The sequence below is a fragment of the Trachurus trachurus genome (assembly GCF_905171665.1).
Source record: "Trachurus trachurus genome assembly, chromosome: 1".
Lineage (NCBI taxonomy): Eukaryota > Metazoa > Chordata > Actinopteri > Carangiformes > Carangidae > Trachurus > Trachurus trachurus.
The window spans coordinates 38505873-38523668 of record NC_139891.1 but is presented as its reverse complement, the minus strand read 5'-3'; the positions used below and the strand labels follow the sequence as shown (position 1 = coordinate 38523668).

General features: G+C 40.3%; 2 protein-coding genes across 2 annotated transcripts; one reads left to right on the top strand and one right to left on the bottom strand.

Annotated features, from left to right (window-relative positions):
* The first annotated feature begins 456 nt into the window (after positions 1 to 456).
* On the top strand, positions 457 to 7997 carry cUnh6orf120 (chromosome Un C6orf120 homolog). Its single transcript, XM_083971154.1, has 2 exons — positions 457 to 564; positions 7247 to 7997. The coding sequence occupies exon 2, from the start codon at positions 7297 to 7299 to the stop codon at positions 7915 to 7917; it is 621 nt and encodes a 206-aa protein (XP_083827280.1). The 5' UTR covers positions 457 to 564; positions 7247 to 7296; the 3' UTR covers positions 7918 to 7997.
* Positions 7998 to 12961: 4964 nt separating this feature from the next.
* mrpl21 (mitochondrial ribosomal protein L21) lies at positions 12962 to 15127 on the bottom strand. Its single transcript, XM_083971175.1, has 2 exons — positions 14732 to 15127; positions 12962 to 13476 (listed from the first exon to the last, which is right to left on the bottom strand). The coding sequence occupies exons 1-2, from the start codon at positions 15086 to 15088 to the stop codon at positions 13255 to 13257; spliced, it is 579 nt and encodes a 192-aa protein (XP_083827301.1). The 5' UTR covers positions 15089 to 15127; the 3' UTR covers positions 12962 to 13254.
* Positions 15128 to 17796: the final 2669 nt, after the last annotated feature.

The following is a 17796-nucleotide window of genomic DNA, read 5'->3' as shown; positions in this document are numbered from 1 at the left end:
TTTTTATTTTTATTATTGCGTTCATGGACTTCAGTCGGGCTGCAGAGAAAACTTCTATGCAGCAGCTAGTGGGCGAGGCTTAACGCGAGGTGAATTCACCTGGAATTGTCCTTTAAATAGGTTAAATAAAATGAAAAACAAAAAATAATCTCGGTGGATTGTAACACACGGCAAGATCAGTCATATAACAGGTTTTTATTGATCTTTATTGACTCCCAGAAGGGAATTTAAAATATATAGTAAGAAAGACAGGGGGAAAAAAATAAAATAAAACAAAACCATATCAAATTAATACAGTGGGTTCAGGATAGGGTAAAAGCTGCTATAAATTCTTCCAGTTTATTTGGAATAATTAGAAGTAAAAGTATTTCCTTTTATACTTGGCCTGGCTGCAGTTCCTAGTTTCCACCGTGGCGGCGCCGCTGAGCGGTTTGCAGCTGCCGCAGCTGAGGCTGACAGCAGAGAAGAAGAGGTGAAGTTATTAAGTTTGGACCATAGACAGGTTTCTGCTGCTGCTGCTGTTGTATTGAGGCGAAGATGCCGCTTAGAAAATAACCGCTGGTGGTGAGTAGTGCGAGTTTTCTCATTTGGTATGTATTTAATAATAATTACTTTACATAATTATGAAGTTTAAATTCATCCCGCGGCCTCGAGGAAACGTGAAACTTGGGCTCAAACTCATCAGATTAGCAGCGACGCTAAATTAGCTGCGTGAATGCTAAGTGAAAGTAAACAACACCAGTACTTTCAACGTAAACTAAACACCACGTAAAATACCACATTTATAACTAAAGATATACTCAAAGTGATACATATGTATTGTATTTACAGCCGTCAGTCGGGTTGAGACAGGTCTAAGTTAGCTGCTGCTGCTGCTGCTGAGTGACAGGTGCAGGGTTAGCATTTAGCAATTAGCTTCAAACTCCAAAACACCGTCGTTATTCTGTCGAAGTGAAGCTAAAAACAGAAACTAACGGCAGAGTTCCGGTGGTTTTATATCAAACTAATCACACGTAGCTGGTGTAAAAGTAGCGTAGCAGACGTGTTAAAGCAGCTATCAGGTGTTACAGGTGGTGAATAATCAGTGGTTGTAGTTGCAACACGTCTCTGTCGGTACCAAAGGTCAGATTCACTCACCGAGACCGAGCAGCTTGTTTTTAACCTCAGTCGGTAACTCTCCGGTTACAGCCACCGTGCTGCGTTCAGGGACACGTCCTGGTTGTGTTTTAGTGTCCAGTTATCATCTATCTGCATAAATGTATGTTTATTTCCAGTGTCACAGCTGTAAAATAAAAATAAAGTCAAGTCAAGGTTTTATTTCAGTCATTTATTTGCCTTTAGTTTTGTTTAGTTTAGTTTAGTTTTTTTATTTGCACATTATAAAACCTGTATAAACAATGAAAATAGTCAAATTAAACAGTGGTCATCATCATTGATTCTGGCTAACAACATGTGTTCATATGATACAACCTCCAACATTACCTCTATCCATCTTTTAACATCTGGAGAGGACGTACTTTTCCATACTCGGAGAATCATTCGAGCAGCTGTAACAACAACCCCTAACTTTATCACTACAAGGTTATATTTTGGTATATTGGGCAGTTCTGTTTGGTCTCCCAGTATAGGCACAATCTTGGTGATATCGGTATTGTTAACCCCACCCATTTCCCTATATATTCAAGCACTTTTTTCCCAGAATGGGTTAATGAATTTACACTCCCAAATAGCATGCAAGTATGTTCCTGTTTCTTCTTGACATTTCCAACATAAATGATTAGCTAACTGGCCCATTCTGTAGAGTTTAGATGTGGTGAAATAAAGCCTATGTATTAGTTTGTACTGGGTAAATTTCCCCCTAGCCTCCTTTAGTCCTGGTTGTGTTTTATTGTCTAGTTATCATCTATCTGCATACATTTATGTTTATTCCCAGTGTCACAGCTGTAAAATAAAAAAATCAAGTCAGGATTTATTTCAGAGTTTGAGTTTATTTCGATCAGCAAAAAATAAATAAATAAATAGAACCACAAAAAAACAACCAGTTCCACATCCCTCTAAAAGCAGGGCTGCATGGCTGATGGAAAGGGTCAGGGCTGAAGCTACAAGCTGATAGACGCCCTAACCTTTACACCATACATGTAAATATATGTATAGACAAACAAGCATACATGCCATCTACACACATACACACACACACACCTACATGTACATACTCAGCAAATACCAAGCAAAAAATAGACATTTAACATTTGTCAAATCATTCCTACCTACATTTAAATCATTCAACACCTTCAAGACTGTATCTTATTTTTAAATTGCACCAGATTTTTACTTTTTTTTTTATCTCATCAGTGAACTTGTTCCACAGCTTCACCCCACAGACCGATACACACGTGCTTTTCAGATTAGTGCGAACAATCGGTTGTTTAAAATTCCATCTCCCTCTTAGATCGTATCCCCCTTCTCTATCACTGAAGTTTTTCGTATATGGCCAGGAAGTAATTTATGATGTTGCTTTATACAGAATTTGTGCGGTTTTGAATTCTACTAGATCCCAAAATTTCAATGTCTTGTGATTTTATGAACATTGCATTTAATTGGTGTGATCATAATAATAACCTGCTTTGTTCACTATTCTTATTAGAGTCAGTCATTTATTTGCCATTTGCAGTAAAATCCGCACTGGAAAGCTTTTGCAAGAGATTCACACTGGGACTGTGAGAACAAACTTAAACATAGATAAATAACAAGACAGTAGGTTACTTAAAACATAAAATAAGATAAGAAGTACACTGCCCCCAGATATAGGCCCACAAACACCTAAAAGGAAATGCAATGTGCAAAACATTTGACCTAAAAACATTAATGATACAGCTGCTCCTCATGTGTGTTTTTAAGTTGTTGTGTTCACTTACTATGAACATATTTAAATGAGTGTTGGTTGTATTATATCACTCACTTATTCACTGTGTGAAGTTAATGTACAGCCGTTATCACCGCGGCGACTAATGTTCTGAACACACTCGCTGCCTGTGACTCTGAAGAAACTTCCTGTTGAACAATAAAACCTCTGACTCTGATCTTCACACAGCGACTGAACGTTACTTCCTGTCTTTCTGCTCAGTCAGGGAGTCAGTGAACGTCACACCGTCTTAAAAGTGTCAAGAAGAAACACAAGAAAAACCTGCTGCTGGTCAAATAATCAGAGGCAGAATCAGAAATGTTTTATTGCCAACTAGAGCAGCAAAGTTCAGTTTACAGCACCAGGAACTTGACCTGGTGTCTGGTGCAACACAAAAGATACAAATATAGTAAAACAGTAGCGATAAAATGAAAATTTTAATTTAAAAAAAGGTTCAATTGAATAGATTGAAAATATTCTAATGTAAAAAATACTATATACAATTTAGGATTTGTACAGAATAAAGATTGATATATACGACTACAGAAAGGTAATTGTGCAAATTGTTGTAGTTAAGAATCAACAGTTAATATCCAATCCAATCCATTTTATTTATAAAGCAACAATTTAAATAAACACAAAGGTTTCCAAAGTGCTGTACAAAAAAAGGCAAAAATACTCAAGATAAAAACACAATAAAACATAATAAATAAATCAAGGACTGCCCACCCCAGATAAAACATCTGTGCACATAAAAATTAACAACCTACGTAGTGTGAAAAGCCAAAGAAAAGGTTAATAAGGTTATTCATTTATTTTTTTACAGTTTAGATCCTGTCTGTGATTTTTTTTTTTTTTTTTTAGGGTTAGGTTGTTTTTAATTTCATCTTTATTTGTGATATTTTGATGTTTGTGGCTGTTGATTGGTCTGAAGAACCAGTCTGAATTTGAAACCTTCAGCTCTCAGAAACAGTTTTCACCATTTTATGACATTTTATAAACTAAAGACCATCAACGAGCACAGAGAGCGTTTTTAGACCCGTTGCATTTCCTCCACGATGAGTTTGAGCTCCAACCGTCTGGTAGAAAGTTCTTGGTGTTTTTACTGAGTCGTGTCTTTGTTTTATGTTTTTAAACTTGTTTTTAAACAATCTAAGTTGTTATTGTGTCTGGATGCTACCATGTGTATTTATTCATTTATTTATTAAGCACCCGAGTCCAGGACAATAAAGTATATTCACAGTATGTACTATACTTTGAGTATTAAAAAAGTGAAATATTTGTCAGACATGAGATGATTTGAATTAGAAAAACTAAATATTTTATTATTTGTTTAAAAATAAGATTTTTCAACTGTCTTTAGTTGAAATTAAATATTTATTTAAAGTATGAAACAATTTATGAACAAGAGAAAAGGGGGAAAGAACTGAGAGTAATGGAACAAATTGGTTTATTTTAATTCATCAACAAAAGCTTAGTGGGGACAATAGACTATATTCTATTCTATTCTATTCTATTTGGATCAGTTAATTAAAGTGATAGTTCACCCAAAATTCAAATTTCCCTCATTATCTCCTCCCCCTCATGTGGACTAAGGGCTGGGAGAAGTTTCAGAGTCCTCCGTGGCTTCTCTGAGTTACAGGGGGTCTCGGCGTAGCAGTGCATGTCCATATGACGGTTGCAAATGGATACCAACTGTCTTCGTAACAAAAAGACACACCAAAAAACATCCAAATACCTCCATGCTGCTCGTATGTAATGTCCCTCTTGTATTGAAGCCCTGACATGAGAAATTGTTCCGAAAAAAATTAAATAAGTCTATGGCTGTGTCCGAAATCCCCCCCTACTCACTATATAGTGACCAGTTGTTGTAGTGGTGTCCGAATGTTTAGTGATTATTAATGTTCACTATATAGTGACTGAATCTATCCCACAATTCACCGCCAAATGTAGTGAACATCCGATGGTCACTAACCGGAGCAAGATATCCCATCATGCATTGCGGTCACGGATCGACGCCGTTAACACACCGGCCCAGAGCAACCGGTGGAGCTACCAAATAAATGAAGTAGTGACCGGTGTAGCTACCAAATAAATGAAGTAGTGACCGGTGTAGCTACCAAATAAATGAAGTAGTGACCGGTGTAGCTACCAAATAAATGCAAGTAGTGACCGGTGTAGCTACCAAATAAATGCAGTAGTGACCGGTGTAGCTACCAAATAAATGAAGTAGTGACCGGTGTAGCTACCAAATAAATGCAGTAGTGACCGGTGTAGCTGCCAAATAAATGAAGTAGTGACCGGTGTAGCTACCAAATAAATGCAAGTAGTGACCGGTGTAGCTACCAAATAAATGAAGTAGTGACCGGTGTAGCTACCAAATAAATGAAGTAGTGACCGGTGTAGCTACCAAATAAATGTAGTAGTGACCGGTGTAGCTACCAAATAAATGAAGTAGTGACCGATGTAGCTACCAAATAAATGAAGTAGTGACCGGTGTAGCTACCAAATAAATGTAGTAGTGACCGGTGTAGCTACCAAATAAATGAAGTAGTGACCGATGTAGCTACCAAATAAATGAAGTAGTGACCGGTGTAGCTACCAAATAAATGCAGTAGTGACCGGTGTAGCTACCAAATAAATGCAAGTAGTGACCGGTGTAGCTACCAAATAAATGCAGTAGTGACCGGTGTAGCTACCAAATAAATGAAGTAGTGACCGGTGTAGCTGCCAAATAAATGAAGTAGTGACCGGTGTAGCTACCAAATAAATGCAAGTAGTGACCGGTGTAGCTACCAAATAAATGAAGTAGTGACCGATGTAGCTACCAAATAAATGAAGCAGTGACTGGTGTAGCTACCAAATAAATGAAGTAGTGACCGATGTAGCTACCAAATAAATGAAGTAGTGACCGGTGTAGCTACCAAATAAATGAAGTAGTGACCGGTGTAGCTACCAAATAAATGAAGTAGTGACCGGTGTAGCTACCAAATAAATGCAAGTAGTGACCGGTGTAGCTACCAAATAAATGAAGTAGTGACCGGTGTAGCTACCAAATAAATGCAAGTAGTGACCGGTGTAGCTACCGAATAAATGAAGTAGTGACCGGTGTAGCTACCAAATAAATGCAAGTAGTGACCGGTGTAGCTACCGAATAAATGCAGTAGTGACCGGTGTAGCTACCAAATAAATGCAAGTAGTGACCGGTGTAGCTACCGAATAAATGCAGTAGTGACCGGTGTAGCTACCAAATAAATGCAAGTAGTGACCGGTGTAGCTACCGAATAAATGAAGTAGTGACCGGTGTAGCTACCAAATAAATGCAAGTAGTGACCGGTGTAGCTACCGAATAAATGCAGTAGTGACCGGTGTAGCTACCAAATAAATGAAGTAGTGACCGGTGTAGCTACCAAATAAATGCAAGTAGTGACCGGTGTAGCTACCAAATAAATAAAGTAGTGACCGGTGTAGCTACCAAATAAATGAAGTAGTGACCGGTGTAGCTACCAAATAAATAAAGTAGTGACCGGTGTAGCTACCAAATAAATGCAGTAGTGACCGGTGTAGCTACCAAATAAATGAAGTAGTGCAGCAGCATCAATAAATGTGTCCAGCTGCCAGAGTTGTCCGGTTGCAGCTTCCACAGACTCCCACAACAAACGTCAGAGCAAATTTCCTAACAAGTGTTATAAACTGACCACAGACTCTGGATAGCGAGGCTAATTTCTGTTAGCCCGTCTATGTTGTTTTACATTAACGTTAGCATTAAGCTAGCGATATATATATATATACACCTTAGTCGGAGTATAACTGGACAATGCATGTGCGCTGCTCCACAACAGTAGAGACGGCACCAAGTGGAGCAGAGAAGCCGCCTGAACCCAGCAAAGTAAAGAAGAAAACCCAACATCAGCGCCGATTCAATGCATTTCACACAGCGCAACCAAGGAAGCCCGTACCCTATTCTCAGCGTGAATCCGGCCCAGACTGGTGCGTCTGGTCGGGAACTGCAGTTGAGAATTTATTATTAAGCTTACTAAATTGTTTATATTCAGTTTTTTACGAGGTGACAGAAAAGTCAACAGGACAGGGGGGGGGGGGGGATATTAACCTGCTGAAACAACGGGTGACGCTGCATGAGGGGGCGATGGACCCCGTCAGTTATTCGTTTTTTTCAGTTGCATGTATATTGAGACAAGGACAGAAGTCCGACTTGACGTCAAAATCGAATTTTGAGCCGAGCTGGATTAAGCTCTGCATGTAAACGTACTGATAGACTTTAATGAAAGCTGTTGTCCTTCCTGGTTTTCACGCCGTCTCGTCTCTTCCCGTCTCTTCCTTCAGGCTGTCTGGTGTGGTCCAGGCAGAGTGTGTGATTGGCCGATGCCTTCGTCATGATGCTGAGCTGCAGCAGCACGCTGGTCGTCGTGGTGATGGTCCTCCTCCTGCTGTCCCCGGCGCGGGGCTTGGGCTTGGGCGGCTTCCTCGGCCCCTCGGAGGACGACGCCGACGCCGCCTTCTCCGTCCCCTCGGAGTGGGTTCTGCTCCACGTGGTGCAGGGCCAGATCGGCGCCGGCAACTACAGCTACCTGCGGCTCAACCACGACGGCCGCATCGTCCTGCACATGCAGAGTCTCCGCGGCGACGCCGACCTGTACGTGTCGGACAAGACGCTGCGGCCGAGCTTCGACGCCTACCGGCTGCAGTCGGCCACGTGCGGCGCCGACGTGGTGGTGGTGCCGGCCGACTTCCTGCGGCCCGTCGGCATCGGCGTCTACGGCCACCCGTCGCACCGCGAGAGCGAGTTCGAGATGCGCGTCTTCTACGACCAGACGGCGCCGCTCGAGAACCCGTTCGAGTCCGGAGCGTACGACTCGGCCGAGGAGAAGGACGGGAGGAGGAGGAGGAAAGAGCACGCAGCCGACGACGACGAGGACGACGACGAGAGGGAGGAGTCGATCTTCTGGACGATTCTGATCGGGCTTCTGAAGATTATACTTGAGATTTTGTTTTGAGAAGAATAATAATAGTTTTCTTCAACAACGACTCAGATAAACGTGTGATAGAAAGAAAGAAAGAAAGAAAGAAAGAAAGAGTTCAAATGTGTTTTAGAAGTTGAAGGTGAAAAGTTATCGTCCCCTCATAAACACACATACACACACAAAGTGAAGTGTATTAGGGAGGAGTCGTTGATCTTCTGGACGATTCTGATCGGACTTCTGAAGATTATACTTGAGATTTTGTTTTGAGAAGAATAATAATAGTTTTCTTCCCTTGTTGCCGTGACATCGGGAGGAGAAACAACTACTCAGATGAACGTGTGATAGAAAAGAAGAAAAGAGTTCAAATGTGTTTTTTAGAAGTTGAAGGTGAAAAGTTATCGTCCCCTCATAAACACACACACACGCAAAGTGACGTGTGTTAAAGGTGAAGAACCCGTTCGAGGCCGGACCGTACGCCTCGTCGTCGGACGGGAGGAAAGCCAGCGAGTCGACGACGACGACGACGAGAGGGAGGAGTCGATCTTCTGGACGATTCTGATCGGGCTTCTGAAGATTATAGACCGAATCACCTTGTTGTTTACATTCTACTTCCGGGTAGAAAACCAGCACGTAATTTGAATGAGATCAATAGTAACGAACGAGAGTTTAGCTATATATCGTGTTTTTCACGCCCTATCACCGTTTAGACAAATCTGAAATGATTGAAGAAACATTACTATTTCTGTGTGTGTGTTTTGTGTTGCTATGTGTTGTATTTATTCAGTTTGGGGGAATCACAGTGTCTAGAAAGCATCAGTGGCTGCAGCTGACAGGGACAGCTAACGGTAGCTAAGCTAACAGCAGCAGCTAAGCTAACGGCGGTAGCTAAGCTAACAGTAGCTAAGCTAACAGCGGTAACTAAGCTAACGGTAGCTAAGCTAACGGCGGTAGCTAAGCTACCAGCAGGACGTCAGCTGTTAAAACCCTCCCGTTGTGGGACACGACATGAAACTACTCCAGTTAGCTCAGTCATGTTGGAACTCAGATATCCGCTGGAGAAAATATTTTTTCATGGAGCGTTTATTGAGTCACTGAGTTATTAAAGTTAAACAGGTAGCTAACCGTTAGCCCAGCTAATCTATGATAATCACGACTAATCACAAAAATGTGCACACATAAATAGTAATGTTTGTCCAATCATTGGTTTTATAAACTTTACAAACATCAGATTAGTCTAAACGGTGATATAGTGACATGAAAAAGTAGATATATATAGAGAAACTCTCGTCCGTCACTATTGTTCTCATGCTGGTTTTCTACCAGGAAGTAGTTGTAAACCACAAGGAGATTCGTCCTATACTTGAGATTTTGTTTTGAGAATAATAATAGTTTTCTTCAACAACAACAACTCAGATAAACGTGTGATAGAAAGAAAGAGTTCAAATGTGTTTTTTAGAAGTTGAAGGTGAAAAGTTATCGTCCCCTCATAAACACACACACACAGAGTGAAGTGTATTAAAGGTGAAGAACGTGTTGAACTCAACGACCTGAAGACGGTTTGGGGATGTTTTGTTTTTTACAAGTTTATGAAAACGCTCACGTGCACATGAGTCAAATCTGAGACTGAGGTCGCTGCAGCAGCAGAGTGGAGGCCTCAAACGCCTCGTATGTACACAGTCACGACTGAAAGTAAACAGGAGGAAAGAGCAGAATCTGACACTTAAAGGGATAGTTCAACATTTTGGCAAATTGGTCCATTGCCATAATCCCTATAGTCATAGAAGTAGGTTTGTTACCTTTAATTGTTGGAGGCTCATGGGATTTCTTGGTTTCCCTCATCAAACTCATCAAATACACAATCCAACAACTCCACAACGCTCTGGTGGACAAGTTGTGAGCTGCACATTCACCACACTATGAGATAATAACACAACGTTACCAGACAGAGTTGTTTTAGAGGGAAATTCATGCAAAACCGCTGATGCACGTTGCCTTCAGGGACAGTTTTTCATCAACAGTCTCTGTATTTCCCTCTAAAACAACTCTGTGTGGTAACGTTGTGTTATTATCTCATAGTGTGGTGAATGTGCAGGTCACAACTTGTCCACCAGAGCGTTGTGGAGTTGTTGGATTGTGTATTTGATGAGTTTGATGAGGGAAAAACCAAGAAATCCCATAATGAGCCTCCGTAGCGTAGCGTAGCTCTGAGCAGCTCACCGCTCTGCTCCGCCATTCTAAAAACAGCTTGCACCGACAATTAAAGGTAACGAACCTACTGCTATGACTATAGGGATTATGGCAATGGGGACAATTTGCTAAAAATGTTGAACTATCCCTTTTATTAAAAGTGATCAGATGTTAATCCACAGCTGAGTCACATTTATAAAACTCTCTGTGACTTTCTGAGTTCAGTTTATTACGACACCACAAGAGCAGCAGGATGAAAACACTTTCTTTAACTCTTTATTTGACAACCTCTGACCTGCAGCAGCGTCTCAGTCAGTGAACACACACACACACACACACACACACACACACACACACACACACACACACACACACGAGGGGCTGAGTGTGAGCGTTTGTTTTAAAAAAGCGATCCAGACTGAACCAATCAGATCAGAGCTGTCGGTCGGTCGGCTTTGTGAATGAATCGAACCACCTGTCTTAACTCTGCATATCAGCAGCATCACACAGTTAAACATCCAAACCTCACAGCAGCAGCAATACAGTCACAGTTTGGCCTCTGACTGTTAATTAACTCAACATTTTCTTTTGCTTTTGATCAATGAACTTGTTCCTGTGTTTTATTTTTATTTTATTATTTTGTTTCTTTTCACCTGTTGGACAAAACTCCTGATCTGAAACATCATCATCACCACCTCCTCCTCTTCCTCCAGCGTTCGGAGTTCAGTTCTCGTCACCGCTGAGCAGAAATGTTCGCCCGTGCCTTCAGACTAAGTCGTCAGCAGGGAAACCAGCTTTCTAAAAAAAAAATAAAAGCTGCTGTTTTTGTTCAAAACGCCTCGACTTTGTCTCTTCTGTGTCAAGAAAAGAAAAAATCACTTTAGCTGAATTCATTAAAGGGATGGTTCAACATTTTTGGCAAATTGGCCCCATTGCCATAATCCCTATAGTCATAGTAGTAGTAGTAGGTTCGTTACCTTTCTAATTGTCGGTGCAAGCTATTTTAGAACATAGAGCTCATGGGATTTCTTGGTTTCCCTCATCAAACTCATCAAATACACAATCCAACAACCCCAAAACGCTCTGGTGGACAAGTTGTGAGCTGCACATTCACCACGCTATGAGATAATAACACAACGTCGTTACCACACAGAGTTGTTTTAGAGGGAAATACAGAGACTGCTTGATGAAAAACTGTCCCTGAAGGCAACGTGCATCAGCGGTTTTGCATGAATTTCCCTCTAAAACAACTCTGTGTGGTAACGTTGTGTTATTATCTCATAGCGTGGTGAATGTGCAGGTCACAACTTGTCCACCAGAGCGTTGTGGAGTTGTTGGATTGTGTATTTGATGAGGAAAAAACCAAGAAATCCCATAATGAGCCTCCGTAGCGTAGCTCTGAGCAGCTCACGGCTCTGCTCCACCGTTCTAAAAATAGCTTGCACCGACAATTAAAGGTAATAAACCTACTGCTATGACTATAGGGATTATGGCGATGGGCCAATTTGCCAAAATGTTGAACTATCCCTTTAAGAAAAGTAACAACCATGGCAACATTACAGTTAGAAATGTAGATGTTAGTGATTTAAAATAACACAAGCAGTTTAGTTTGTCATGGAAAGCAATCAATTTTCTGATCATCTATTGATTATTGTGTCGCTTTAAAAGAAAAAAAAATATTTCACATGTTTCTGTCTCTGGTTATTCAAACTAATGAGCAGAGAAGTTGAACATTTATTATTTTCTGACATTTTAAAGGAAGTGACCAAAGTATTTTCTCTGTTAATTATTCATCTTTAAAATAATAAATATTTAAATGATCAGAGAAGTTAAATATTTATTATTTACTGACATTTTAAAGATGAATAATTAACAGATTAACAGAGAAAATACTTTGTTTCCTCACTTTCAAACTGTTGCGTTCACTGTCATAGGAAACTACAGAGACGAGTCAATAAATAACTAATCGACTGATCAGAGCAATAGTATATGTCTGCAGACCCCTTAACGCCACCTAGTGGTTGACTGTAAAATTGCAACTGCACAAAATCCAAATAAAACACCAAGATCTAATTGTCTGTGAAGCTTGGAACACTTTTAAACTTTTTTAAATAACCTATTAAATGCTTTTAAATGTTCTATTACATGGGGTTACTATTGGTTTTGTTGCTAATGGATACAGATATGACATGTGGACAATGTGGACAATATGGATGGCAGTAGGAACGTGAGTATCGAACGTGAATCACATTGTTCGTTTAATACCATAAAAGTTTTTGTCGAAAATGTATCTGACAGTGTGGAAGTATGACATTTCATATTTTATGAACACATTGGCCCACACACAAATAGCCTATAATTTTATTTCTGTTTAATTTAAGCACACTGTATTAAAAATATCTCGGTTTCATTCGCCGGCCAAAAGAGCTTCCAAAAATATCAATATTACATAGGCTATATTACTGTATTTGACGACGTGCATATAAGACTAAACGGTCATTACACTGTCAGATACATTTTTGACAAAAACCTTTATGACATTAAAGGGATAGTTCATCCAAAATTGAAATTTCTCTGAGTTACAGGGGGTCTCGGCGTAGCAGTGCATGTCCATATAACGGTTGCAAATGGATACCAACTGTCTTCGTAACAAAAAGACACACCAAAAAACATCCAAATACCTCCATGCTGCTCGTATGTAATGTCCCTCTGGTATTGAAGCCCCGACATAAGAAATTGTCCCGAAAAAGATTAAATAAGTCTATATTTCAAGCTTGTTTTGTAGCGGAAGCTTCTGCTGCAAACAAGCTTGAAATATAGACTTTATTTTATTTTTTTCGGGGCAATTTAGCATTTTGGGGATTAGACGAGCAGCAATCCACACTTTTTTTTTTTTAGAAACGACAGATGTAAAGAGAGTGAAAAGAGAAAAAATTTAATGTGTATCAGTCACAGATTATTTACAGGAGTGACGTGAACGCATCGTGTTCTGTCCCGGTCGGTGTGTCAGTCCTGAACACACACACACACACACTGACTCAGACATGTGTGTGTGTTTACATGTATAATCATCATCAGGACATGAGCCGACAGTCAGTCAGTGTGTAATCCTCCTCCAGCCTTCCTCCAGCCTTCCTCCTCCAGCCTTCCTTCAGCCTTCCTCCAGCCTTCCTCCAGCCTTCCTCACGTCAGCGTGGGCGCCAGCTGGATGCTGTTGACCCTCAGCACCGTCTGCGGCTGCACGATGATCTTCTTGCGCTCGGAGCGGTGCCTCTTCCAGAAGCGCATGTGGACCTTGGGCCAGGACTGAGTCTTCTCCAGCACCGTGGCCTCCACACGGACCAGCTGCTTCCCCAGCAGCGGCCGGCCCAGCAGCGTGAACTCCTCCGCCCCCACCAGCAGCACCTAGGGAGAAACCAATATAAATGTTTAACAATTAAAGTTCTACCGTATGTGCATCTGAAGATTTTTGGACTGTTTTTCTGTTACACTTGGCTTTATAATGTGATTGTGTCTTCATAACATTCTGTATGTCGGCTAATAAAGATATGCAACATTGATAGATGCATCGACACATCTTATTGCGATACTTCTGCTTTGAAAGATCGATTCTGTGTCGAACCGTCTGCTTCGAGCACAACAATCATCAAACGAATTTACTGCTATGACTATAGGGATTATGGCAATTGGCCAATTTTCCAAAATGTTGAACTATCCCTTTAACAATTAAAGTTCTACTGTATGTGATTATGGCAATGGGCCAATTTGCCAAAATGTTGAACTATCCCTTTAACAATTAAGGTTCTACTGTATGTGTATCTGGAGATTTTTGGACTGTTTTTTCTGTTACACTTGGGTTATAATGTGATTGTGTCTTCATAACATGCTGTTTGTAGGCTAATAAAGATATGCAACATTGATAGAAATACAAAAATTATATTTACTAAATACAAAAATGTGGAAGAAAATTGAGAAATGCTTGTGGCTAGAGTGGGAAGGGGTTTTATTCATTTGAGTTGAGCTTTGCTTCAGTCTGTTTCCCTTCTTTGTGATTCAATGTGAGCGAGGCATCCACACATCTTGTCGCGATACTTCTGCTTTGAAAGATCGATTCTGTGTCGAACCGTCTGCTTCGAGCATAACACTCATCAAATACACAATCCAACAACTCCACAACGCTCTGGTGGACAAGTTGTGACCTGCACATTCACCACGTTATGAGATAATAACACAACGTTACCACACAGAGTTGTTTTAGAGGGAAATTCATGCAAAACCACTGATGCACGTTGCCTTCAGGGACAGTTTTACATCAACAGTCTCTGTATTTCCCTCTAAAACAACTCTGTGTGGTAACGTTGTGTTATTATCTCATAGCGTGGTGAATGTGCAGCTCACAACTTGTCCACCAGAGCGTTGTGGAGTTGTTGGATTGTGTATTTGAAGAGTTTGATGAGGGAAACCAAGAAATCCCATAATGAGCCTCCGTAGCGTAGCTCTGAGCAGCTCACGGCTCTGCTCCGCCGTTCTAAAAACAGCTTGCACCGACAATTAAAGGTAACGAACCTACTGCTATGACTATAGGGATTATCACAATGGGCCAATTTGCCAAAAAATTGAACTATCCCTTTAAAGTGATGTTTCTAGCAGCAGTTTGTACCTTCTCCAGGCGGATTCTCTCTCCGCATCCGGCCTCGATGTGGTTCTCGATGAGGACCAGGTCCTCGGCCGTCACCTTCCACTGCCGCCCGGCCAGCTGCACCACGGCGAACAGGCGGCCGAGCTCCCGGTCCCGCTGCTGGATGAGCCGGTTCACGGTGCTCACCACGGCGGCGTGTCGGCCCCTCTGCTCCCCGGCCTCAGAGGGCTCCAGGTCCGATTCCCTCCGCTGCTGCTGCTGGTCCCACGGCGGCTGCGACAGCGACGTCCTGGGCAGCAGCAGCTCCCCGCTCCCGGAGCTCAGCAGCCGGACAGCGGCAGCAGCAGCAGCAGCGGTGACCGGTCTGGATGTCAACATGCTGCTGCTTGTCCTCCACAGTCCCACTGCAGCACTGAGCGCCGCCATCTTCACAGGAAATGACTGAGGGCTCACTGCGCATGCGCGGTGAAACGACACAGACGACTAGTCACATGACTATGGTCACATGACTATACAGATTTTTTTAGTCACCTGACTAGAACGTCTCTGCTATTATATTATATTATATTATATTATATTATATTATATTATATTATATTATATACAAACATTGACATAGTAGTTTGGATGATTAACAGTAGCCTATCAACATATGGATGCAATGAAGAAAGAGGGAAAGAAATAAAAGTCACCTGACTATGAATTAAGAATCTGACTATTATAGTATTATATTATATTATATTATATTATATTATATTATATCCAAACATTTACACTGTAGTTTGGAGAATGTTACAGTATCAATATCAACATGCACACATACACACACCCTTTTTAGTCACCTGACTATGGATACAGATTTTTGATTTTTTTTTACCTGACTATTATTATTATATATTATATTACATTATATTTTATTATATTATATTATATTATATTATTTACAAACATTTACACAGTAGTTTGAAGGATTAACAGTATATAATTGTTTATTTGGATCCCATGAAGAAAGAGGGAAAGAAATAATACAACATACACACACACTTTTTAGTAAGTAAGTAAGTAAGTAAGTACTTTATTTGTATAGCACCCTTCTCAGTACGAATACACAGAGTGCTTCACATCATAGATAAAACCATCATACACTACATCACAATATGCAATAAAATAAAGAAAGTACTGTGCATATTACATAGTAATAGTACAGGTAACAACATATGAGAACATCAAGTGGCACTTGATCGACCCGAGGGGGTCGAGGCAAAAACAGTGTTAAATGAGAGGAGAGTCACATCCCACTGTATCTAGCACCCAAAAGCCCTTTTAAACAGAAAAGTCTTCAGTTGACCTTTGAAACAGTCTGCCGACTGGGCAAATCTCATCTCCAGTGGGAGCAAGTTCCACATCTTCGGGGCCACTGCCCCAAAGGACCGGTCCCCCTTGGTTTTCAGACGGGTCCGAGGGACTGACAGGAGGCCCTGGTCTGCTGATCTGAGGGAACGACTGGGGGTGTGATGGTGAATGAGGTCACAGATGTAGCTGGGGGCTAGTCACCTGACTATGGATACAGATTTTTTTTAAGTCACCTGACTATTATATTATATTATATTATATTATTTTCAAACATTTACACAGTAGTTTGGATGATTAACAGTATCAACATATATATGGATGGAATGAAGAAAGAGGGAAAGAAATAATACAATACACACACTTTTCAGTCACCTGAGTATGAATAAAGGACCTGACTATTATTATATTATATTATATTATATTATATTATATAGCTACAAACATTTACATTGTAGTTTGGAGGATGAACAGTATCAATATCGACATAAAATTGTTTATTTGGATACCATGAAGAAAGAGGGAAAGAAATAATACAACATGCACACACACTTTTCAGTCACCTGAGTATGAATAAAGAACCTGACTATTATATTATATTATATTATATAGCCTACAAACATTATTCACAAGCATTTACACAGTAATTTGGAGGAGGAAGCGTATCAATATCAATATCAATATAACATTGTTGATTTGAATACAATGAAGAAATAGGGAACAAAAAACACAACACACACACTAAACTACACAAAAACAACACACAGTTGAACAAAAGTGAAGAAAAAAGAAATACACAAAACCCCTGCAGCACGCATGCATCACAATTTAGCATTTTACAAAAAGTTACTGCCCTTTTAATCCGTTTCATCGGCATCCACAGAACTGTCTTTATGGGAATTTCTGCAACCAGTTGTTTTGTTGTCTTTTAGCATCTATTTGTGTTCATTTGCGTGTTGTTGGTCTTTATGAACTCTTTGTGAGGAATGTTTTGTTTCTTTGTTTTATTCTTACATCTCTTTGTGGTTGTTTTTGCAACTATTTGTGAGTCTTCGCTGTCTCTCATGAACATGTTGTGGTAGTTTTGTGTGTGTGTGTGTGTGTCTCTCTCTGTGTAGCTGTTTTGTTTTTCTTGCGGTGCTACTTTGCAGATGAAGCCCAGCAGGGTGAAGTGTGCAGTCATCCAGTTATGTCAGTAAAGTAACTCCCACCCCCTTACTGTGGCTTTCCTTCAGGGGGGTCAAAGCCACATGAGAGGCAATAAAGGTAGGTGTTCTTATGGGAATGAAAAAAGAAATGTATCCGTTTAAAAAATAAAAGTTTACCGTGAGAAATGTGCAAAAGTTACCGGTGGTAGTAACACTAAATAGCTCAGTGTGAGACAAAAACTTAGCAAGAATATTTGTCTTATTTCTAGTCAAAACAAATCTCATTCTACTTAAAATAAGACACATCATATTAAAAGTAGCTTGTTTTTACACAAGTTTTACTTCTTTCAAGCATATTTTCACTTGGAATAAGTAGAAAAAATCTGATAGTGGAGCAAGTTTTTCTTCCTTATTACAAGCACAAAAAACTTACTTTCACTGGCAGATTTGTCTATTTATTGTGAATTTAAGTGAAAATGATCTAAAAACAAGTTAATTTTTAGGTGATGAGTCTTATTTTAAGTGGAAAGAGATTAGTTTTGACTAGAAATGAGACATTTGGACAAGAAATAAGACAAATATTCTTGG

What these genes read in the sequence shown, in the direction of transcription:
- cUnh6orf120 (XM_083971154.1), top strand. Translation starts at nt 7,297, where the DNA reads ATGATGCTGAGCTGCAGCAGCACGCTGGTCGTCGTGGTGATGGTCCTC.
- mrpl21 (XM_083971175.1), bottom strand. Translation starts at nt 15,088, where the DNA reads ATGTTGACATCCAGACCGGTCACCGCTGCTGCTGCTGCTGCCGCTGTC. An exon ending in AGAGAATCCGCCTGGAGAAG is followed by an intron (nt 13,477 to 14,731) that starts GTACAAACTGCT and finishes GTTTCTCCCTAG; the next exon opens with GTGCTGCTGGTGGGGGCGGA.